Source organism: Hippichthys cyanospilos, chromosome 4 (assembly GCF_059441005.1).
Source record: "Hippichthys cyanospilos isolate Australia breed blue-spotted pipefish chromosome 4, RoL_Hcya_1.0, whole genome shotgun sequence".
Taxonomy (NCBI): Eukaryota; Metazoa; Chordata; class Actinopteri; order Syngnathiformes; family Syngnathidae; genus Hippichthys; species Hippichthys cyanospilos.
The window spans coordinates 9,603,363-9,628,917 of record NC_142372.1 but is presented as its reverse complement, the minus strand read 5'-3'; the positions used below and the strand labels follow the sequence as shown (position 1 = coordinate 9,628,917).

Below are 25,555 nucleotides of genomic sequence, written 5' to 3'. Positions count from 1 at the left end.
GATGTCAAGATTTTTATTTATTGTAAAACAAAAAAAAAGATGGACTTGACTTCTTCCTCTTTAAAAGCAAGTCTGTATTCTTGTAAATCTTTCAAGCTCCCGCTAATTCCAGTCTTTTGTTGGGTGTCTTTTGCAATTTCAAGATTCTCCAATGACTGTTCCACCATCAACAAGCACATGTTTTAATCTGGTAGAAACATAAATTTACAACTATGTTCAACTTCAATACTTTTACCACTAAAAAGGCACGTGCATTTATAGCATGTGCAGTTTCGCTTTTGAAATTCCCACTTTTCTTGAGTTAACACTGAAAAGTAAATCTACTATATTTTAATATAGCAAACTGCTGTCAAATTTGACTCGTGTGCACAAACGTAGCATCTATAGCGTTAAAAAAGAACATTTGCACTGTTTTATTTGTGTAGATTTTTGATCACTTTGGGGAAAGTCCCGACACTTCCGGTTTAGAAAATGATTCACCACATCTATTTTTTTTTTTTAGATTGCTGTTAAATTTGACCCGACCAGCATGTACTGGTTAATTCTCAAAACTCACCTTAAATATGTGAAATGCATTCCTGCCGTTGAATAATACTGAAATAATTATCGACCCTTGTATGAAAAGCAAATAGAAGCCAAGAAGCCAGGCGCGTGCGAAAACCCAAGTCGTCATCATAGCCCCGCCCACTTTGTGACGTCTCCTGACGTCACCTAGGTTGAGCAGTCCCGGAGAAGAAGCTGCATCAATTTAGCGAGCGGACTCCGACAGGGAGAGCCAGCGATGGCTTCGCTCGGACAGGACCGCCGTTACGGGCTGTCGTGTGGCAAAAACAGCAGCAACAACAAACATGGACCCAACACGACTCTTTATCACGTCAAGCTCACCGACAGCGCTATAAGAGCTCTGGAGGCTTACCAGAACCTCAAGGTACCTGTGGCGCGTGCCTACCGAACGCACGCACACACACGCACACACACTTCAAAAGTTGTTTCTCCGTTTATTTTCCTTCAAATTGTTGTCTTATTGTTCCAAAGTATGTTTGTGTCATCCGTCAGCAATATGTGGTTCATTTGACGAGCAGCACGCCTAATGAGAGACCATTGCCATGCACACTCATTTAAATGGCTTTTTTTGTGTGTGTGTGTCTCTCTCACCTTAGGCTAATTTACCAAATGAGCCGTCTATCTGTTTCGAAGGGAGCCAAGGGGTAAGGACATTTTAATAAGTTCTATCTGGTTATGAAATGAAGGAAAATATTATGAACTTAACACATTTGCAAGGGAAAAAAATGAGTTTTCTGTCGAACGGGTACTTTTTTAAAATGTTATTTGTGATATATACATTTGCCTTCCAGTCATCTATTTTTAAAGGAATTTAAGGTGCTGAAATTAAAAGAATACATAAATTTGTCATGAATAATTTTATTTAGACTTTACGTAGATATGATCGGCTGACCAGATCCGAAGATATTTTTGTTTTTTTGCTAAATCAGCAACCGGTTGTAATGTTATAATTTATTGATCAATCAATGATGTCAAACATCAAAACTGCAAAGTAAGATATTTCACAATGTTGATCACGCCAAGGATGTTCTGTGATAAAGCTCTTAATGATATAAGGCAGCGGTTCTCAACCATTTTTCAGAGATGTACCCCCTTAGAAATATCTTTTCAGCCAAGTACCCCTTAACCAGTGCAAAGAATTTTGGGGTGAAAAAAATAAAATAAAAAATAAGACTTAAAACATGCTATTACTGTCTGATTAAACTTTAGACCCTTTCAAACTTCAATAATATTGTTCCACAAAAAAAAATCATCAACCTAAAGTGACCTCTTTTGGATCGAAGAAAAAAAAAAGAATTTAACTACAAATAAATATAAATATAATAAATAAAAATAAACAAATATTTGCCCACAGAAAAATATCAAACATGAAGCGCTCTGTTTGTGGGTTACAGTAGAGATATTTTCACAAAAATAAAGCATTAACTTAAAAATAATCAACATAAAGTGTCAGACCTGTTCTCAAGAATAAATCATAAACAAATATTTTTCCACAGAAAAATACTAAACATAAAGTGTCCTCTTTTGGAATTATAGTAGAGATCTATTCACAAAAACAAATCATCAACCTGACATTCTTAATAAATCATTAACAAGGGGTGTCACATGACTAGTTGAGTCGAACCAATCTAGTATGGGGGAGAATCTGGCTTTTTACAATAAAGAATTTGAATAACCTACTGAACATAAAATTTGTTTTATGAACTTATATTTTCCTGAAACAATTAATACAGTAATTATTTTCAAAAGATTTGTGTATGTTTGTTTGTTTTATTTAAAACCTCCTGAGGTTCTTTCAAGTAACCCCAGGGGTACTAGTAACCCCATTTGAGAACCACTGATATAAAGCATATATTTGGATTCAAAAATATTTTCCAAGATCTAATTTAGTATTTTTTGTTTTGTTTTGCAGGGCAGATTTCCCCATTTTAGTGTATCGAATGTTTATCAGCATTTTTAGGAGAATTTTTATGGTGTAATTATTATTTGTTCTCATTGCATTTTAGTGGTTGCCAACTACCATATATGCAAAGTTTAGTAAGTTGGATGCTTCCAACAGATGGTTGACTGCAGTAAATACACCTTGTTTGCATAGATTGGGGCATCTACTAATGATTGATTGTATACATTTTTTCTAACATGCTGTTTGGTGACTGCAAAATCCAGATCATGTAAAATGTAATTTAATTCATTGTTTTGATATTCATCTCAAAATCTATTGAATTATTTCAAGATATAATAAAGTATTTTTAATGTAAAATTCTTAACAAACAAGGCTGTCATTTGTAAGGACGAGCAATGGTTGGAGTCCCACTGTGGACAAATGTAAAACTGGCCACTAGTTGTTGGAGGGATGCCCCTTCCCCCAATCCACCTCCCACCATGTGTGTGATCTTGTTTTTGTTGCAGAACACAAATATGCATCAGAGTGATCAGAATTCCTCCTTGATGGATTTTGAGTAATAAATACAAGAAAGAAAAAGTGAACATTGTTGCTAACCAAAGCAGGAGCCCCTGGCAACTAACAGTCCCTCAGATGATTTATTGTATGAAGTCTTACCACAAGTTGTAAACAAGTTCCTTAAGGCTTATTGAAGTAGATTTTTTCAGTTGTTTGAAGATGATCAGTGATCCAGTGTATTTTAACAAGGTTGTGTCACTATGTGCGTTATGTTCAGTCAATCTCAATTCTTATTATTCATCTGCATTTGTTCGCAAGGCTACATTTGAGCTTGTTTTAGTGAGCAGTTGAACTTGTACGATTGTTTGGTGACATACCAAAAATGTGAATGATAGATGCCGCCCCACCCATCAGCAGAAAATAAATGCCTTGAGCTACAGTTTTGAAATATGATCTACGGCATCTTTCTCCACTATTGTGCAATTGCAAAGTAGAGTTTGGTCATTACAGTATATTCTGTAATGATCCATAATGGGAGCTTATGCTTACAGCGTTGGAGGCTCGCAGGTCATTGTGTCATAGTGTGGGGACACACACACACTTTCACATTCAATCAACAGTGTAGTGAGGAGCATTCATGTGTCAAACGAAGAGCCTTCAGTGACGCACATTGGTCCCGTTGCATCGTGGGAAGTTGCACATGGTGTGTGGCTACACTTGGTTAGTTTTTTTTTTTTTTCATCCTGTCTTCCTAGAAATTCCAGAATCTGCAGTAAGAACCACCAGATCATATCTGTGTGTGTGTTTGTATGCAGACTGGGTGTCGTCAGGAACAGCTACGGCTTTGACCTTAGGGAATATTTTACTTTTCAGTCCGTGCTAATTGTACAGGCTGGTGGGAAATAGCTGCCGCTTGCAACCTTCCTGTCTCAACAAGACTGGTAACTAGTTTTGTCTGGCGACTGTATTAGATTGAGAGACGGTGGAGCAGGTGTTCCTGTGTGCATGCCCCTAAATGAATATTATCATCAGGTTTTCATATCAGTGTGTTTAATTTTATAATTGTGCTTTGCATTGGTGCATAACGGTACTAGGAGCTGCTTTTCATACTTTTGTGCCTTGACATACAAGTGGCCTGAAAAAATTGACAATTCACAGCAAGCAGAAGTTTGGCATAGACATCAAATCTTGGAAAAAATGCTGCATGCTTTTCAATACTTATGCCAATTTAACTCATTTGTTTTTTCTCATTACTCACTTTTCTCATTCAGTCCTAAGGAGGGTCTAAAATGGCTGTTGAATTAAAAAATGTATTTTTTTTTTTGTTAGTTTTTTTTTGGTACTGAAATGCTTAAGTTTTTGATTACTTTGGCCAAACATTTACAGTAGTACCTGGAATTAAATATCTGCAATATAAAAATAAGGCTTTGTAACTGAATGTGTTAAGCATGAAAGATAGAGAATTACACATTCTTCATCTAAATATTTGCACATAACAGTAAATATAATGGATGGACGGGTGTCATAAAATTTGAAAGACTTTGTGTTAACACAAATGGTGCAGCAACACATGTAGATAGTGGTATAACAACAATGACATGGACAAAAGTTTTTTCAGTCATTCTTGATGAGTACAATTTCGATTAATTTTGATCAAATAACCCCAACAAAGAAAGCTTAAAAATGCTACAATATTAAAGTCACAAATTAAATATCTAATCATTTAAAAAAAAAAAGATCCAGCCATTGCTAGAAACCAAGAAGCATTAACCCACAAAGAAATTGAAAAATGTTATTTTTAATCAAGTTTCTTTAAACATTTAGTTCCTTTCTCTTAATAATAACAACAGTAATAATAATAATGATGATAATAATGGATTTTATTTATAACCCACTTTACATTCAGTTGAATCTCAAAGTGCCACGGAAAACTTTCATAGGGAAATTTTGAAATGTAACACAATCTAACACAATCTATTCAAGAAGCTAGTTGGATTTTAAAACAATTGCTAATCCCCCCCACCCCCATATTTTTAAGAGGAATTCTTGTCATTCAACTGTAAAATGAAGTCAACCACTGTACAATTGGAAGCAGCCCAAATGGCTTCTTGAGTATTTACCCGCTGGACTGACCTAGATGCAGCACGATTGGAGACCCGTTTGATGTTGATGTTTGTGGTTCTATTTATCTTAAGTTTCCATCCTCTGTTGATACTGTGATGGCTGCTGGAAGGCAGGAATTTCTACTCACAGTCTTTAACCAAATGAATGTTTAGAGGTAATTACAGGAGCCGTAATACTGGGGATGTCAGCGTCAGCTTTCTCTGTCCCGTCTGCCTCAAAAGTGCGGACTTGCGTGTCGACAGGCTTTGATAATGCTGATTTTTGCAATGTTACAGCAACATGCCACTTTTTGCAACCTGTTGTGATGCACTTTTTCGATCAGGGTCCAGCCGTAACATCCTCAAAGAGCCATGCAATGTTTCATTTTGCCTTTGCATGTTATGAAGTGTTTGTTTTCAACGTTTTAAAGGCATGATTTATTCATGTCCTGCACCCCCCGGCCTATTGTGCAGCGCTCTTTAGCCTGGCAAGACCAGCTGAAATCCCCTGAGGGAGCGTCTGTGTGTGCGCTCATGTGTGTGTGTTTGTTTATCTAGTGTGTATGTGCATATGAGTGAGACAGGATGACGGAGCGCTCAACAATTGCTTTTCTACGAGCGCTTGTGGCTTTGAGTTAGCGGGCTTGTGTGTGTGTGTGCATGTGAACGTCTTCGCCTCTCATTTGAATAACAAGGAGCAAGGGAATGTGGCCTGTGTTTTGTCACCCACAATAAATTGACTTCCTCATCCTAATGCATTACAGTCAGTCCAGATGTGATGTACGCTGCCCTGGAGGGTTTTACTTTATGTAGGCCTGAGCAGCATGATTTAAAAAAAAAAAAAAAAAAAGAAGTCCTGCTGTGTATCTAATGGAGCAAGGCTAACATGCGAATAACACTTTTTTGCACAAGTTGTTTATGCAAGTTGAATAGTCTAAGTTCCTGACTTCTTTTTTTTTTTAACTCAACATTGCTGATGATTACAGGAAGTGCTGAATAATCAAAGTAGCTGGAGGCAAGCAGAAGAGTAAAAACAACTGACTCTATTGTCCCCCCCGAGGGCAACTTCAATTTTACACTGTTTCTTTATACAGTATTAGAACATGCCACATGCGTAATGGATCTTGTGGGCATGCGAATAGAGTGCATTGTGAGTTTAAGGGTTCTGTTCAAGGGCGCTTGTGCACTCGGAGCAAACTGGCATGCCTTCACCAACCAATCCCACTTTCCAGTCTGTTTTTATTAGCCTTTTAGTGGGCCTTTAAGCTAGCACTTTCCCATCACAAAGCCATGTCCTTGTAGGCAAATTAGTCCCAAGTTAGCTACCAAGCAACCTGAATATAAATTGCACAGAAGCGTTTCTAAAAGGGTATTTCGTTTTAATAGGGGTCATATGGAAAGATAAAATGGCATTGTGGTTGGAAAATATGGAATCATTTTAAAATGAATTCTCTTTTTAAGTGCACTAGTATGAATAATGATCCAATTGCAAATCAGTCCTTCCAATCGCATAGTCCGTCATAATTTACTGTCTAACTTTTTTCTTTTCTGCTATATGAAACAGTGTAGACCTCTGCCCAGTGAACCTGACTAATATTGTATGTTTTTGAAAGGTCACAAATATCTGTCCTAAAAATTCTGCTTAGCAACAAGGGGATCATTTTGTGGTTTGGCACCTGCTCACCAGCTACAATTTGAGTGCACTTTGCTCCCAGCTAAGCAGCTTGCATCTGTAGTTGATGACTCAAAAAACACCAAAGCTTGTAGTGGTTTCAACTATCAAAGGGGAAGTTTTCACAGTTTTGTCGTGTGACGTTTACACGCTGAGCTGTGATTGGTCGTTACCTGAGCCTTGAGCAACTGGGTTTTCATTTTCAGTCAACAGTAATCCCCCAAAATAAATGAAAATGAGTGGATTTGGTCACTTAGTTCATATTCCACACATGTAATTTTAATCAGAATACCATGTTTAAAAATATAGAGCTGCATAGAACATATAATTGGACAGAAACATTTGGAGTTCCACTTTGAAGTCAGAAGTTAAAAAGGGACTATAAGATTTGAATTTATTCTCAACTAGAATTAACATGAAATTAGAGACAAGCTAAGGTGAGGGATGTTTTAAAAATAATCTTTTTAATGATATTCTACTGTTAGGGAGGGCTTGGCAAAAAAAAAAAAAGTAATCATCGTTTTAAAAATTGAGAATTTGAAAATTAGGTAAACCATGAATGATTGGATTTGCACAGATTGCAATACTAATTGAGTAGTTTATAAGACGTGTTTAAAAATTATGCAATCTATTTAATTGTGGCATTTAAGCAAATTATGCACAAGCTGTAATTAGCAATTTTCTTCCACAAGAATGAAAGACTTATTATTGTGATATTGTTTAGTAGTTAAATTATCTTCATATGTGTAACAGCTACACTTAACGCACAGTTTTATGATGATGACAATTTGAACCTGTAACAAATTAGTTATCCTTATTGAGGCAAAATGATTCCCGGAAATTTCCACCATTCCAATGTATTATGGTTACAGTTCACAACATTATTTTCAAACAGTAAAGATGATAAATCTTATGCGGAGGTGATTTTTCATATTCAGCCAAACGTGAGCGTTTGAGACAAGTGGCTACTGAGATGGTGGAAAAACGACTTCTGTGTCTGATCAAGCGGTTCATCTTGGCTTACGAGAACCGCGTCTCGTCTAATTCCCTCATGTGAAAGTGCAGGGTGCAGGCTTATGAAGCATAAAAGGCCACTTGTTTCCTCGCCACACACACACTTGTCAAAGTATGTGTAGAGCCGGCCTTGCTTGGGGGCCGCACAAGGAGGGGTCGAGCTGACCCACAATTTTGTTGAAGTTGACAGTCTGGCCTCGAGCACCTGCCAGAGACAAATTCTTCTTGGCATCGGTTTTGGGAAAATCTCAAGGACGCACCCCGACCTCCTCTCCTCTCAAGCATCGGGGCTGGTGGCTCTGTCTGTAAAATTGCAAATGGAAGGTGATTACAAGCTCATGCTTGATTACATGCGCGATCTCCCACTGGAGGCAGTCGCATTAATCACCCAGCATGTGAATCTCAGCCAGCGACACCGAGCGCAGATGCGACAGACTCAAACATTATGAAAATGTTGGTAATAAACTGGAGATAAATGATTATTGTTGCAAAACTGGGTTTAATTAGTTCAAGGTACTTTATTGTAGAAACTTAAATGTAAGAATAAAAAAAAATTACGATTGCTGCGCTGGATTAAAAGCCTTAAAAATTCCCATTTACATCACATTTGTAGATTTGCGCTCTTTCATGATAATCATAACTTTATCACGACACTGTTCCCTCACTTCTTTCTACCGCAGATTTTCATTTATGACCATAACTTTTTCTATTGCAGGTTTGCATTATTTTAAGTCAGACTAGTCAAAAATATCAATTTTATTTATTAAAACAAAAAACATCAACATCTACTACATGGCTTTTCATTTATGACCAGAGATGAACGAACTGTCGCAAAATGGTCCATCAGCTGACGGATTGTCCGCCATCAGCGAGCACTTACCCTATATTTGATGGGTGCTTTTATGATGTGTAGCCTCATAAATATACACGGACTGAGAAGGATGGATGGGTGTGCTGGTCCACGTATTGTTTTCAAGGCTCCGCATGAAAAGCGACTTTTAAGCAAACGCAGTGAAGGCGGGCAATCCCTCAACTTTGGCGAGAATTTGCCGATGGCTCCGTAACTCCGTTTTTCACTATTATCTATTGCAGGCTTACCTCGCTATTATTCTTAATATTTTTCCTCCTCTTTAGTCAGAACAGACCAAAAATAAAGAACACATTTGTGTACTTCTTAGTTGTGTAGTTTGGACTTTTGAATAGAGCTGTCAAAATGAATTGAATCTAAATGATTACAAAATCAATCAAGTATTTTAATAAGTAGATATTTAGACACATTTTAAAATAAAAATTGTCCAAATCCTTTCATTTCAGCCTCTCAACAGTACTCATCGTACACAGTGTGCCATCTTTTTGTGTAGTTCAGTATAACATGCCAAACTTGCCAAATCATGGGAAGACCCTATTAGCGTTGTTGTTTTTGGGGTGCTTCAGGGAGGGGCACCACTCACCCCAAATGACAACTAGTGATCCTGAGAACTCTTCTTCTCTCCATTTGTTTGCGATGAGACGAGGAGTTCATTTGACAGTGGAGAGTATTAAGAGGCAGCCAGGCTGTCTGGTGTGCACGCGTTTGTGCGTTTCACAGATAGCTCATCCTTGGCCTTACTCCTCCTCGACCTTCTGAATGGCAGAAATGCCGATTCCACCCAAGTGAGAGCAGCTAGAGCTCAGCCTCCAGTTGCTGACACTGGATTAACACGCATGGGGTGTGTGTATTGTGAACGCAGCCAAGAGCGGCTTGCCTCCCGCTGGTAACAGACAGCGGTGGTGGCGACAGGTTTCTCTTCCACCTCTCCTCCTCCCCCTTTCTCCTCCTCCCATCAAACCAGAGAGGCGAGGCAGTGCCATGGCTCTGGAGCCCAGGAGGCCGGAACAAAAGACGGCCTGTTTTCAGAAGGCCATTACTCAGGCTGCAGAGGATATGGAAACAATAGGCTGCATGAGTTCTACACCCCAACACCACATTCAGCCAAAGGCTTGCAGGAAACTTGAGCCCTGTGCACCGACAGCAGTCTCTCACAGTTTTTGTTCCATCAACTTTATAGTTTGATAACACCAGGAAAAGGAGCTTTTTCCTGTCCAGAGTGCCAAGACATTTATGTTGACTCAGAGTGAAACTGATGCTCATTTAGAGCATGCTGTCTTATACCAGGGGTCACCAATGTGGTGCCCATGGGTACCAGGTAGCCCCCAATGATCACATGAGCAAATAGCCTACAGGCGATAGAACAATGTGATTTTTCTAGGAATTTTACGAAAAAATATGCATAATTTTACATTACATATTCCACTTGATTTACATATACGGTACCAAAAAGTAGCTCTCTGTTTCAAAAAGGTTGATGAACCCTGGTGTATACTGACCATCTGTTTCCTTGACGTATGCGCATTCAAGTCAGAATTCGGCAGGGTGCAATCAGTCGCATTTGTTCACAAAATGTTAGTGTCGCAAGGAAATTTCAAGCATGTTCACAATTCCGTTGCAACAAGAAAATTTCCCCCATTAGCTGGACATCTGGTGACAGCTCGGTGAGCCCTTGTGAACTCGGACAAACTCCGGCCTACACGTAGGCGGGGTTCTTGCAAACCAGCGGCAAATGTCTCCAGTTTGCCCTGTTTGCTATACGTGCCAGGGCTTTTTTTTTAATCGAAACCGAATGTTTCAAAACCTCGAGCCAAAGTGGAGATTTGCCCAATCCATTGAATTCACATTTGTTCGTAACAAACTTAAACTAGAGATTTGCGTCATCACACTATTTTTTTTTCATGTCAAAGATGCATATACCGATGACGCCATGCAAAATTTCTGAGGCTGAAGTTCTTTCTGATTGGCGAGAATTTGGCAGCACTACTGCCACCTAGTGACTTGGCCTGCTTGTAAATGAATGAAACCACACTGCTAGATTTGTGTGGCAGCGATTGCTTGAAATAAACAGCAATGTGTTTTTTTTTTTACACACAAAGAGGGGTAGCTATGCTGGTTTAGCCTTTGAAAAACTCAAGTATTTACTGCTCAGCGAGATAGATGTTTAAAGGCACAACAACAAGTCACATCCAATATTTATCTGCAGCCGATGTCTCATGTTGAATGTTAATAGGCAATTGCAAAAAGGCATCTGTTCTTCAGTGTGACCTTGACGGAATATCCCAGTCAACATGTGCTTCAGGTCGGATTAAAGTTGACTTGGTTCATTTCACTTTGCGTTACTCAGCATCAAATTCCCATTCAAGCTGTCTTTTGTTGCTACATATTAATCTGTTGACGGTGATAGTTGCATGTAAGCCTATTTCTGCTCCAGCTTCTCGGAAGCCTCGTCTAAGCTCGTTTTCTCCCTCAACAAGCTCAAAGATTCATTATATGGGCAGATTCCCAGAACCTTTGACTCAAAATGAAGCCAATAAAAAATTATTCACGGTCAGTCGGATTGTTTAAAATTTAAGACTTGTCAGCAGAAGTCTTTTAAGTTGTATTGCCAGTGAGGCGGCAAGGAGCCCGTGGGTCGAGCTAGAGTGTTTGGTGCAGTTATCACAGTGGGAGTCTTGACTTCTGCTGATTGGAGGGCTCACTGGCATACAGGAAAGTGCTCCTGTATCAATGTGAAATGGTAACATCTGGTGTCCTCCGACAACCACATGTTGCACAACTCATTTAACAAAACTGTAAATAACCACGATATTTACAAGTAGCCAAAATAGATCTACAGATGGCAACGATTTTAAACCAGACCAAAATGTCACAAACCTTCAAAATTTTACCTTCTCTTCTAATTTGAACATCAAGAATAAGAATAATGTTGTCCAGAAAAATTGTGCCAGGTTGAAGGTCGGCTTGGATGTTGCTCAATTTGCCATAACCAATCTCATATTGTTGTTCTTCAGACCACAGACTAACTGAGAATGAGTCAGCTGCACTTCTGCCTGTTGCAGCCAAAGCACAACTAATAAACAACTCAATTTCAACAAAAACGGCAAAATCCTGCATAAATTGCAAAATCTCAGCAATTTATTGAATAAATTGTTCTAATCATCCATAATCCTCATGCCAACAAAAAAGTCAACTTTGATCCTGTTAACAAATGAAAAAATACCTCTCATATTTTTATCGTTCACTACCATTAACGTGTATACTTGTCGATTTTGTTTTTTAATGAGGAGGGTGGGCAAGAGTTTGATGCTACTTTGAAGTAACTTTGAAATAACTCTCACATAATCACCAAAAGATGGCACTTGTGCTCCATTATAGATATCAGATCTGCAAATTTTACTCTTGATAATCTACGGTGTTTATATACAGTCATATTCGGTTTAAGGTCAGGATAATATCAAAATGCAGTTTTCTCAAACATGTGGACTATTTTTGTCAACATGCTTTTGCAAAGGGGGGGGGGGCATATAATTTCTGCATACTTTTAACTCAATAAAACACATTATATTCATGTAACTCACTACAATAACAAAGTAATTGGTTTTATGCTTGCTCCCACAGCGAGACCCTTTGTAGCCTCTGAATTTCACCCTGTTTATTTGCGCCACGAAGAAAGCAATGCTGAGAAAGTGGCAACATAGCACTTTTCGAGGGGGTAATCCTACTAACAAACAAGAAGTGCTGAATGTAACCTCCTTGGTGGAAGTAATGAGTCAATAGTGTGGATGAGGTTTGAAGACTCCGGACAAAATCATCATGGTTTATTTAGTTAGGTTTGCCCAGACCCTCAGTCAAATAACGACGCCTTTAAAAACCATTGCACTTCCACCCAGTTCTTGTCTAGCGTCGACGTGTCTATCCACACTTTTCTCACTGACAACACCACTGCCGCTTCAAATAAATCATGTGCAGCCATGTGCTCCCAGTTAGAGAGGAAGGCTGGCTTTTTAACAAGATGAGAACAGTTTTATAGCTGTGGAGATCTGACTGCTGTCCCTGCTGTCCTACAGCGCGATCTGATGAAATGACGTTTTTCCACACAACCTTGTCATCCTGTAGCTTTGCTCCAAGTGCCACACAGCTCGATTGTCACTTGTAACTTGCACATGAATTCCTTGGAAATGCGTAACGAAAACAGTCAGAGGCAAAGAGGTTTTCAGTTTCACAAGATTTGTTTTTAATAGGGAAGTTGTGCAGTTACAGGAGTTATATACAAATGTTTGGTGTCAGTAACGCGATATTTGCATCACTGCCTAACCTCATGATGGTTTGCAATGACTTTAGCACTTGTGATTTTATTTTGTGCCAACATAAACAACAGCGGCAGAGATAGTCAGATGCTTGCTTTGCATGTTTTCTCTCGGGAAACAGATATGTTAAACAAGGTTAGCAGGTTGTGTCTTGCGCTAGTTTTCTACTGATGGATTATTTTAGGCCATTTGTTTACCCTTTTTGTCAGATTTCAGATTCATCGGCTGATTAATTAAAAAAAAAGAATAAAATAGCATGTTTCCTAACTGTGCATTTCAATAGTTGTCAATTACATGTGTCAACAGTAAATTTACTGTAATTTTTTTTTAATTCTTTTTGGTTCGCAAAAGGTATTGCTTGATGCAATTAATGAAGTTATAAGGACATTATTTCTTTTCATGTGTTTATGTTACTCGTAGCTAAATGAGTGTCATATTTACCACACTTATGCTTAATGTATGTTGCATTGTGTATTATTTTAAATAAACTGTGACTTTAGGCTGTGTGTAAAGTAGTGACACCCTAGTCTAATATTTGCATTTTGAATAACAGGTCCACAGAATTACCTCAACAAATTTCATGATCTATATTTGAAGCTATAAGATTCTGGTGTAGAATTTATGTCCAGCGAATAATAGCACCTGTGTTAATTGTATACAGCTGCTATAAATGGTTAGAAAAATAAAAAATGCAAATTAGCAAGTATCAGCCATTAGGCCAATGTTTATAAAATAATTGGCAGATTTATGTGACCAGCAAATTAACCAGTTGAGCCCTAACCTGCACACTTGCTCAAAGCACTTTAGAACATGTTTTACCTATCATGGTGAAGTAGATGGCACTTCTTAAAGTCCTCTGTTCAATATTTTAGAGGTCAACTTATTTCTAGACTCCTTAGTCAAGAAACCTTTCTTATTATTGAAGTAAATCTGCTCTCTTAAGTTCAGCGCAAGGTGGAAAAAGTGTGTACTGTTCTGTAAGACTCATTGGTGACCTCTGCTTCCGATAAACGGGATTAACCTATACAAGTTTAAAGAGTGTATCACAGAGGTAAATAGTACACAGACCTATTAAAGTGTTATGTCACACGTTGTGATGAGAGTTCTGTGTTGTCTTTGATGTGTAACTTTCGTAAGAGTCCAGGTGAAACCACTGTAATAGCAGTGCACTTTATTTAAAGACTTGCAATGGCCTGCATGTACAGACTTGTGCGGTGAGCCGATAAGAGAGAAGTGACTCTTATTTCTCCCTCAGAAACAGTCAGCTGACATCCTATTAAAAAGTGTTAGTTTAGCTTTAAATGCTTTTTCAACAGGCATTGTATGTTTGTGTCTTTAGTTTTTTTTTTTTATTAATCACCTACTTTTGCTTCTTTCCTGTTTTCTTCATAGTACATTAAGCTGCCAGCTCCCACAGCAGAATCGCCCAATGCACTTCGCATCTTCTCGTTCTATTTATCCAGCGACTGTAAAGACCAGCCCCAGGCCAGCTTCGACTGCATCCATCAATATGTTTCAAGGTAGGAAGCCCATAATCCCCGAAAGATTGAACACAGCCCTTAACTTAATAACAAATCTATGGCATATTTGATTTAGAACTATAGCATACTTTCACTCTAAATTTTATGTCTTGTTGGAATAAGGCCATTTTTGGGGCCAGCTTTTCATGCCTGTTAGCAGTTGTATATGACACCTGTAAATATTTTGAAAATGTCTTTGAATGTCATTGTAGAGAACTGCAAGCTTTTGTTTGCCGGATGGAACAAACTATGTTCTGCTGAATGACTGAATTGTTTTATTGTGTTGTTACCTCCTGTAACTGGACTGCACAAGCTCATTTTCTAGTCTTGTGCTTGTAGCGTTCTGACTAAAAGAAAGAAGAAAATAAATAGCTTTTTTATGGAAGAAATACATGTAATTTGTTAGCAAGTGTGTTACCTCACTATTAAAATAAAAAGAAAAGAAATGTGAGAAAATGTCTAATACATTATTGTGGTGAGCAGTTTTACAGCCTTAAAACATACTATATGATAAAAAAAAGAAACAAAAATGAAAAGACATGCAGTCGAATAAATAATATCACAAAAACAATACATGAAAAAAGTCAAAAATAATAAAGGAAAAAACTAACGAAGACAGAGTTTAATAAACAAAAAAAATTACATGAAACGCATAAGTAAAAACCAAATGTGAAAAATAATCTACCTCGGATTTTTGCTCACTTTAGTGCAGAAGCCTGGGTGTACTTGTGAGCTAAATTCTAAAATATGAAACAGGGTCAGTCCCCCTCATAATGGTATGCTTGTCAACACCCTGTGGAATTATGGAACCAAAGACTATGTTTTCATCATTTAGCATACAAGTATCTTCTGATGTATTTGCAAGTGCCTTCGGACATACCTGTTAATACGTTTGAACATACTTGCCAGTAGGTTCAAATGAGTTTGCAAGTCCAAAGTGTTTATTCCACATTGGTAGCGCCACACTTCCGTACTTTGGCCTCAGAGGTAAGTTGATATTTCCAAAAGGAGGGCTCGAAAGTGTTCAGTCATGCGTGCGAATGAAGCAGACCAGTGATTTTGTGTGTGACGCATGACTATTGTCCTAGAAGAGTTTTGCAAGGCTGCCGTTGGGAGCCAAGCTTGACCGAGCCAAGCTGGAGGTTTTCCACAGGGTGTATCCTGCCATCAACGTTTTGTCTTTTTACCATGTAGCACGCCGGGCTATATCCAGTATGTGACATAACATAGAGTAACCTCGGCCATCCTGGCCAGCTCTCTGTGCAAACCACACTGCGCTGCCCTCAATCTGTTGGTATGCCGCTGCGAGGTTGCTCAATGGACTTTGTCTTTACGGTGTTGACAGCTCAAAGCTCCTGTGGCTCAGCAGCTCTCTTTTGTCTTGTTGGTTTTTGCAGTGACGGCCGCGAGCAGCTGGAAGGTCAAGGAGTCATCCAGGACAAGATCACCGTGTGCGCCACCGAGGACTCCTATCAGATGACGCGCGAGAGGATGTCTCAGGTAGAGAAGGATAGCTGGAGCCGATCCGCCATCGAGATCAAACCCGGAGCCACGCATCCCAGTAAGTACTTGCCTCGATCTAGTGCCTCACATCCAAAAGTTTGCATGTTTGAATCCCTGTTCACTAGCCATTTCTAGTGGTGTCAAGATAAAAAAGTGAGAGGTTAATTAAGATAGGTAATAAATTAGTCAAATTCATTTTATTTTAATCTCATCGTAAGAATTACTGAGAAAAACCCTCAATTTTCTCAATTTAGAGATGTTGTTATATTTGCAGATGAAAAAAGATTGGTATAAAACAGCAAAAAGTGGCTTCAGCCATTTATTCTACTGAACAGATTGATGTAACCTAGCATTTACCTCCTGCTTTCAAGACTAGTGCTGGCCACAACTATAATTTTTCTTTTGGCAATGTCCATCATAGACATGTTCAAACACAGGGTTCTCGTTGGCAAGGAGCTGTGGCTGCAGTTGTGGCTGGGTGCTTTACATTATGCGGTAGGCTAAACTCATGCTGCTTCTCTGGTAAACCAACTTCTTAGAAAGAATGCAAATCGCTCATCGTTTTCGGTTAAATTTAAAATTTATTCAGTTGACAAAGCTTCCATGCTCCTCCATTTTTACGTCTTCCTTGTGCTTCTGAACTTGCCCTCCTACCCACAACAGGAACCTATCAGGTTACAGTGCATCCAGAATGTCCATATTTTGTCATCTTATAGCCTCATTCCAAATTGTATTACATTGATCTCTTACCTCAAAATTCTGCACTTGATACCCCATTGAAAAACTGATTTGAATCCAATTGAAAATCTCTGGAGAGACCCCAAAATCACTGTGCACAGTTGTGCACACCCAACCTGATGGAGCTTGAGAATTACTGCAAAGAAGAATTGGCAGAGCCGCCTAAAAATAGGTGTGCTAAGCTTGTGGCATCATGTTCAAAAAGATTTGAGGCTGTAATTGCTGCCAAAACTGGATCAACAAAGCATTAAGAAGGCTGTGAACAGATGTGTACAGTACTTTTCTAAATGTGATTTATTCTTTCTTTTTTTTTTTGAAAAAAAAAGAAGTAAAAAATTCACATCGTCATAATGGGGTATTGTGTGTGAATTTTGATGTCATTGCAATTACAAAATGTGGAAAAAAATTAAGCAGTGTGATTACTTTCTGGATGCACTGTATAGCAAACACAATTGCAGCCCTTCATCCAACAATTTATGCATTAAAAGGATCTACTAATCGCAATACAGAAAGCATAACATTAAAGAATTAAAAATTTGATTAATGCGATTTTTAAAAAAAATGTTGTTCCTGTCATCATAATTAATCTGTTACCCTGACAGCCCCGAGCCATTTCCTTCAAAGCCTCCTCGACTGGTATTCAAATAGTTTGGTGATTTAATCTCAACGGTGGTGCATATGTTACATATAGTGTGTTCTCTATAGGATGTCAAATGTTATGACTCATACTTAGTTTTAGCTGTTTTGCTGCTCACTTAACAATCAAAGTTCTGTGGTCTTGGATTTCCAACATTTTTTCAGCATTTATTTGCCAGTGAAATTTCATTGTTGCTGGCATCTGACTTTGTAAAGACAGGAAACAAAAAACACACAAGTGGCCCACAGTGACATTTCAACAGTGTTTGTCTTCAAACTACTGGCGCAGATTCAAAAGATCCATATGTTATCTTAGCTAGGACCATAATTCCTATTAATGTTTTTTACATACATCTAAAAAAAATGTCATTTTTAAAACTACATAATGGAATTACTTGTATCCTAACACACATTGACTGCCACATGTTTGATGTTTCGAATCCTAAGCATCATTCAACATATGAATCAAACGTGCAGAGTACTGCGCTTGCCAGCTCCTTCTTTTTTCATTTCTTCTCTTTGGTGCTTGCTACAGTTACACAATATTGTTTCCTGGCAGTATTGTTTGACGCCCTTGTTGTGCCGAGTCCCAGACTCTTGCTCAAACTAGAGAGGCTTTTCACCAAACTTATCCCTTGTGGGTTGTGTAACAGCTTTTTTTTTTTCTGTATTGTTGTTGTTGTTGAAGGTGAAGATGCCCATTGTAAAGTCTTGTGCCCTGTATTGCACTTTTTTAGATTTAGGACATGCTCACATTCATCAGGCACGTCATAGATAGATAACCTATACAGTAGAAGGGGTATGTTATTGCGCAAATGTCTTATGCAATCGTCCTTGCATCATGTTTTGTAAATGTGATTTATGGCTGACATTACAGATAATATTGCAGCGCATAATTTGTGGTTGAAATTAAACCCCATACTGTGACCTTCAAAGTGCAGATTAATGTGTAATAAGATTAGCCAGGGGAACTAACTGTCACCCATGCCCTAACATGCCCTCCAAGCTGTCTACCGAAGTGATCATTTTCACCTGGAAAATGAAAATGTGTACTTTTGAGAACGATTGGTATTATTTCGTGTGAAGTTGTCATGCTGATGCTGCAACTACATAAAATAATCAGGTAGTTTAAAAAATAAAAATAAAAAAATCTGCTCCCCTTGGATGTTTTGATAAATGTAGGAGATAAGTGGCTCTAATTTATTCTCTCAAAATTTAAAAAAATTTAAAATTTGAATGTAATGTATAGAACAAATAACTACTAATGCCCTGGGCAAACAAAATCAAATTGGCTTCATGTTCGTCCAATAACATATTCAAACATAATTTCTAACTTTCACAAAGGCATTTCATTTCACCTAATTTTGATTAGAAGTATGAGCTACTGTTCTGGACTTTATATATTGAATGGGAAGAAAAAGAAATACAGTAAATTATTGAACTTTAGTCATTTTCACATCTGAATCTGATAAATATTACAGTAAGAATTAGCTAATATTAAAAAGGGAAATGAACCCCGTATTGTACAGTGGAACTAAACAGCCAAACACAATTCTTGCTAAGTCTCCTTCAGTGTCATTTAATTTGAGTTTCACTACAAATTACACAATCACTATTCATTTGTCAAACTATTGCCATCATAGAAATCATTACCCTTTGCCCTTTTCTAATCACTGTTGCTTTTATTGTGGGAATTTGCTTAAAAACATACCAAAAAAAAACACAAAACATACTAGAGTAAATATTAAGATGAGGAAAAAAAATTGTTTCCAATTTGTTTCCTAATACAACAATTTCATTCATTTTCTTTCATTTTAACATGCTTGTGCATTGTAATTGTAGCTGTAGAGTGACTCACAAAGCTCATTATAGTCCAGTGTCTCCTCCAGTGGCTAAGCTGGCTTTATTGTGTGCTCAGGTAAAAGCGTCAAGATCCATAAGAGGCCGCCCATTGTATCTCCATCAGAAAACGGCTTCTGCAAGCCTAGCCGGTGGAGCGGCAGCATGTCTTCGGTCCACCAGAAGCCCCTCAGGGAGCGCCTCATTCATCTCCTGGCTCTCAAGTCCTACAGGAAACCGGAGCTCCTGCTGTGGCTGGAGAGGGAACGAGTCTGTCCCAAGGACAAGGCAGAGCTCGGAGCAATTTTGGAAGAGGTATGAAGAAGCGCATGCACATTGGAAATTTCACTAATTTCATTCAATGAAATCAGGATTGGTATATAGTGATGCACAAGATACTGGGCTGCAATTACACATTAGAATATTGTAGAAAAATGAATTTCACAGTGAAAGAAATTCATTTCAACAATAAAACGAACTGCCAGAAGCCAGCTGGGATAGGCACCAGCAAGCCTGTGACCCTTGTGAGGATAAGCGGCTCTAGAAAAAATGGGTGGATGGTGTTAGTACTAATGCTAATCCTGATTGCTAACTGGTTTGAATATGCAAATTCTTTTGGGTGTCTACATATTCATATGGATATAAGATTATAAGTAATGTGTAGTTATATATTATAAAAAAGATCAACGCACAATTAACTTTCGAAGAGGGGTTGATTACTCAATTATTCAATGGAATGAATAGATTCATTTTAATCATTTGTTATTTTTGTAAAATTTAAGATGGGTTATACATTAGTTGTAAGATGTAATTATTAAAAATATAAAATTTGGGAAATCAAGACCATTATTTGTAAATATTTTTGATGATTTTAACAAATAGTACTTAAATTTACATCAAGTGAAACTGGACAGTAAACAACGATAGAGAGAACATTGCAAAAAATAAATCAAGAACAAAGGAAGCCTAGGTGGTAGAAAAGAAGATATGAAATTATTTATACAGATTTAGAGTATGTTCACCTTTGTTTGTGTGTAATCAGGTCAGTGCTGTTCTTATCTTTGCAGACGTGTTTGTTTTGGGTATGGGGCATTATGTCTAAGCTCGCTGAAGATCATTTAAACCTCATACGCAGTGATTCTCACCTCATGAGACAAATTCTTATTTGAATGTGTACAACGAGGGTATCGCCAAAGACTACAGCAATCTATTGCGGGTTACAAAATAAAAAGCCTAAATGAGATGAAAATGGAGGCCGGTTCTGTTGAATGGTATAAAATCTGCCTAGATTGAGCTGTAGCTTGTATTTAAGGTGGCAAAGGTGAACCCCAAAGATAGCAGCTATCTCCTGAAAGACGACTTCTACAAGTATGTGCGGAGAGACTGGCCAGGCTACAGCGAGGAGGAGCGACAACTCGTTTGCAGGTTGTTATCGAGGTGATTGACAGACATTAAATCTCCTTTAATCAACTTCGTGCTAACGTGAATCGTAAATCATGAACCCCACAATAGTGTGTTATAATAATAATACACTGTACATTGTTGCAGTAATAAGTCTGCAACTGTTTGTATGTTCGCTAGTGCAGCTCTCGCATTTATTATTCTCCATGTTTTTTCTTTGTTTCTGTTTTCAGAAAGTTGCAGCCTTACGTACACAGCTTTTCCAGAAACCTTCAAGCCACTGAATCAGTCGGGAAACCATCCGAGGATAGAACACTGCTCCATCACAGCTTAGCAAAAAACCCAGTAGTGGTGAGTGGTGAAAGATTTATTTTTGATGACTTCGGCTCGATCACGTTGATTATTCAAATAATGTGTCTGTTGATCCTCCAGAAACGCCCTGTGCCTGCAGACCGTCTACAAGCTCTGGTTCCAAAGAGACAAAGACACAGTGATCACAGGACTCAACATCAGCCATTTGTGAATGGGCTTTTAAACAATAAGCCATCGCCTGTCTCTGGACTCCTCAGTTTTCAAACTAAACCTGATATCCAACGGACTAATAACGCCATAGGGAGCTACAATGGAGACCACCAGCACGGTTCTCCTCTAATGCATAAAGTGTCCAACACCTCTGACTTAGAGATCGACCAGCACAGAACCAAAGAGATGAGCCAGCAGACAGCTCGGGCCGAGTCAGAATGCGCTCAGCAACAGAGGAGCAAGAAATCCAAAAAGCACAAAGACAAGGAGCGGGAAAGGTTGAAAGACAACCACGACAAAACTTGGTCGGAGGACAGTCTGGATCTCAAGCACGACCAGGATAAACTAGCGAGTAAGGCACTTTTTTAAAAATTTTACTTGACAAAATTTCAAACTAACTGGCTCCAACATGAGGTACAACATTAGGTACACCTTCATATTTGCGTAATGAGATCCAAACAATTATTGATGCTCTGCATGACAGTAATACAATACCGGGAATTCGGCCAACTTCAAAATAAACTTAGCTTACCAAATAATATGGATGTGAATACTTGTCCACCCTTTTGTTTTTGAGTTGTTACCAGCAGTGTGTCGCAGTATAACAACATGACAATTTGTGTGTTGCACCTAACTCATGAACATAGTTGTGAATTCACATTCAAGTTCTAATTCAGGTAGCTAACAAGTGTCTTTATCATACGGACATTCAACTGACATTAGGCACCTGTCACCAGTGTTTACTTGTGGCTCAAGCTCCATTGTAGCTGCATCTAGCAAAAAACACCCGCTGGCTAGCAGTGCTTGAGTGCTCTATATAGGCTGGCGTTATAGGTGTAAATGGCTGCACACTTAGTTGATAACATTCTAACACAGGTGCCATTGCTACTGATCACATTATAACAAACCATGCTATCTCAAATGTGCTGTTTTGGCTTAGGCATTCATCTCAGAGAGCAACATTTATGGGGGCAGATTTGTGTCTAAAAGGACTGTAGAATGCTGCTAGGTATTATTTCATTTTCAGTTTAAAAGTGGCAGAATGGCCATCCACTGAAAGGGATTAAAATGCATCCAGTTTGCTGCTTAATTCACATTGCACAAAAGCAGTATTAGTCAGAATACTGTGTTTGGACTAGTTGCGTCACATACATGCGGAACATACCACCAAACTACAGTGCATTATAATTCAGGGCATCGATAGGCACCCCAATTCCTATAGTCGCATACCTGCATGTTTTTGCTGTCTCTCTCCCCTACATCACTCCTGAATCAAATAATCAACTCATTAGCAAGCTCTGCAGAAGCCTGATAACGATCTTGATCATTTAAATCAGGTGTGTAATAGAAGGGGAAACAACAAATAATTGCAGAATAGCGGCTTTCAAGGACCAGAGTTGCCCACCTTTGATTTTGGGTTATGCAAAACATTCTGTAGGAACTATCGATCGGACTGAGTTGCGTTTTTTTTTTTTTTTTTAATAGTTTGGCTGCATTTCCTCCCGACATGAATAAAACTAAAATTTTGGATCCTACAGCATATGACAATTTGTCCCAGTTAAGTATATTTTCTTGTCTTTCCTCCATAAGTAGCAATTAAAAAGACCACTGAAGTCCCTAATCAACACAGGTAGTCAGTCGTTCAGTGCACTGGTACAGTATAATCTTCTAAGCATGGGTGTGTTTGCGCTGCGAAGCTCAGCCTGTCTCACTCTCTGGAGTGTTTAGCCTGTTATTTTCCTGACTCACTCAACAACAGCTTTTTAGCTCCCTAAAGTGACACCTCCCCAGATGCCGCCCACCTCTGAGCTGGTCTGCACCTACAAATGGACATTTTTAAGTGTTATGCACTTTGGGTTACTTGATTGACTCATGATGTATCTTAAGATGTTGTTTGTGTGTCTTTTTTTAGATTGCGACATCACTAATGACGCGGACTCGGTGGAGAAACCAGATTATGTGCGGTAGGTGTGAACATGTTTTTTTTGTTTTTGTTTTGTTTTTTTGACAGAGCAGAGTGCATTGTCCATCGAATCATTTTGTAATTAAAAATGTATTGTCAAATATCAATTCTTAATTGAAATTCTTAATTGTGAGACAGGGCAAGATTCCCATCCCTCTATATATGTTTTCTGTATATTCTAACGAGACACTCTTACTTGTGTCTTGAGTGCGTAGCAAAAGGTCTATGCAGAAATAGTTTGCAATGCTGGTCACTGGAACAGGATATAAAAGAAATGTCTGTGTAAGGCTGCCATCTTGTGACAGAAAATGGAATTGCTGCACCCAGAAGTTAAAACGCTACACGTGAATTGCTTCTAGTGGAATTAATCACAACGTTCTTTGATCATTCTTATTTTATTTTATGATTGCAGCACGTACGTCAGGATAACAAGTGTGGAGCAACGTCAGAGGTACCAAGAGGACTTCAGCGCAGAGTACGACGAGTACAAAGACCTGCACACACGAATCGCCACCATCACGCATATGTTTGTTCAGCTGGCATCCAAGATCAAGAGCATGTCGCCCGGCACCAAAGAACATAAGGTGCACCCTCGTAGAAATTATGACTTCAAATGCTTTATAGCAGTGCGTGTTGGAAAATGTAATTCTGCCACACTAATATTTATGGTTTGTTTTTAATAGATAATGGAAGATCAAATTTTAGAAAAATACAACAAGTATCGAAAGGTAAATGATTTTCCATTCATGTTTATGAAACCTGATTCTGTATTTCCATATAGTATGTCCCATTTAAAATGCATGTATTTTTTATTTTAAAATATGTATATTTATTCTGTCCTTTGTAATAATATTAAGATGCTTTTTTTAAAATATTATGTTGAATGTTTTATAAATGGCCTCAGTTACTTTTCGTCTGCGATGCACTTTTCACTTTATAGTCCTCCATAATCTTTAGCTTTACAGAGGCTACATTATATAAAAGTCAATTTAATCACGTGCTATCATTAGATAAAATTCCGAGAAAATTACAATTAGAAGCCCATGGGCTACTCATGTGGTCCTCAGGCATGATTTCACTTTATGCCATATGTTACACCCAGTCTAATCCAGATCTGATCTAGAGTACTTAATACTAGTTTAACGAGTTTAAATATATCTGTTAAATTAGATGACGCATAATTATATAATAGTTTGTCTCTGTCCTCAGAAGTTTCCAGGTTACCAGGAAGAGAAAAAGCGCTGTGAATATCTACACCAGAAACTGTCTTTCATCAAGCAACTTATTGTGGACTACGACGTCTCCCAAACCTCCTCTTAGCATCAGCTTTCCCTTTACATCAGATTTAGTGTGACAGGGAGATTATCATGAACATTATCTGGTCCATGAGGGATGGAAAGATTTTTAGAAGAGCAGATTTTTTTTTAATTTCATCTGGAATTTCACCCCATCACCAAACCTGGACCAAGCATTGGGACAAAGCAAAATCATCTTTATGCATCCATCAGGATAATTGGAAGCCATTTAAATGGAAACCAGAAGAGCCTGTTAGACTTAATACACATCAGCGTTGCCTCCTTTGAAATGTTCCAAGCCTTCTGGCCTGTTGCTTAGCTAGTGCCTCCTTTCTCCTGTTTTGATGTAGCATTTTTTTTTTTTTGGGGGGGGGGGGGGGGGGGGGGGTATACTAAAGCTAAATATTATATTTGTATGGTGACAAACCCTACATGTACATAATCTCTGTTGTTAAAATGCAGCTCATATTCTTTATTATGTTCTAAAAAATGCACTTGTTTAAATCCGGGGTGGGGAAACTCAGTTTCGTATAAAGTCCTCTATCCTAAATTTATAGAAGCATTTTGATGCATCGATCAAACATGTTTATGCTCTGTGCATCTGTGAGTTCAGTGTCTATTTATATCTGCCTCTTTGAGGTGTTTTGTTTTTAAAAGGCATAGCAGGTTTGATTAAATACGGTCACTTGCCCTGGCAACACCACCCCGAAACCTAAGTATTTATTGCGCACACTCTTTCACTTGTTGGGCTTAGTTGACTACTGGTTGGATATAGTAGGCAACATGGATAGACTTCCTCCCTTCGTGCAACAATGTTCTCAGAACTGCTGGCTGATGTATTTATTTTAAGACGGCCTTCCGTCCTCCTTTGTGGGCCCGTTTGGATTAAAGGTCACATGATGATATGGAAGCAGTGAACCAAGCGAGCTGAATAACCGTTTCGCCTTATGAAACTCGGTGTTTGTAGTATCTTACACTGTCTATTGAAAGCCCGCGTTTTTCATCTTCCCTCCCCCGTATCTCTATAAACAGCACGAAAACAGACCTGGGGATGAATTCAACTTTTGAAGCACCTGGGTGTGTAGATACATTCTGCTGCTGCCCTGTTGTATTGAAAGCAACTGTCTGACAAGTATTTAACACTTCATACCAAACTCAACTTCTAAATTAAAACATAGAAAATGGCATTCATATCAATGGAGTATTT

At 38.4% G+C, this 25,555-nt stretch overlaps 1 protein-coding gene across 4 annotated transcripts; it reads left to right on the top strand.

Annotated features, from left to right (window-relative positions):
* The first annotated feature begins 680 nt into the window (after positions 1–680).
* Positions 681–24,708, top strand: LOC148424508 (RNA polymerase II elongation factor ELL2-like). 4 transcript variants are annotated; one of them, XM_088413946.1, is made up of 12 exons: positions 694–928; positions 1,161–1,208; positions 14,324–14,451; positions 15,849–16,012; positions 19,247–19,482; positions 20,480–20,604; positions 20,802–20,919; positions 21,001–21,442; positions 23,003–23,054; positions 23,466–23,637; positions 23,737–23,781; positions 24,266–24,708. In XM_088413946.1, exons 1-12 carry the CDS (start codon positions 782–784, stop codon positions 24,371–24,373), a joined length of 1,785 nt encoding a protein of 594 aa, XP_088270072.1. In that variant the 5' UTR covers positions 694–781; the 3' UTR covers positions 24,374–24,708. The 4 variants fall into 4 exon arrangements, with proteins under 4 accessions (XP_088270074.1, XP_088270072.1, XP_088270073.1 ...); XM_088413947.1 differs by having other exon boundaries at positions 701–928; positions 20,480–20,592; positions 24,263–24,708; XM_088413945.1 differs by having other exon boundaries at positions 703–928; positions 24,263–24,708.
* The last annotated feature ends 847 nt before the right edge of the window (positions 24,709–25,555 follow it).

Bases quoted from the DNA above. Each gene is read 5' to 3' on its own strand.
- LOC148424508 (XM_088413945.1), top strand. From the start codon at position 782: ATGGCTTCGCTCGGACAGGACCGCCGTTACGGGCTGTCGTGTGGCAAA. The intron at 929-1,160 runs GTACCTGTGGCG...CTCTCACCTTAG, and splicing joins AGGCTTACCAGAACCTCAAG to GCTAATTTACCAAATGAGCC. The intron at 23,055-23,465 runs GTAGGTGTGAAC...TTATGATTGCAG, and splicing joins GAGAAACCAGATTATGTGCG to CACGTACGTCAGGATAACAA.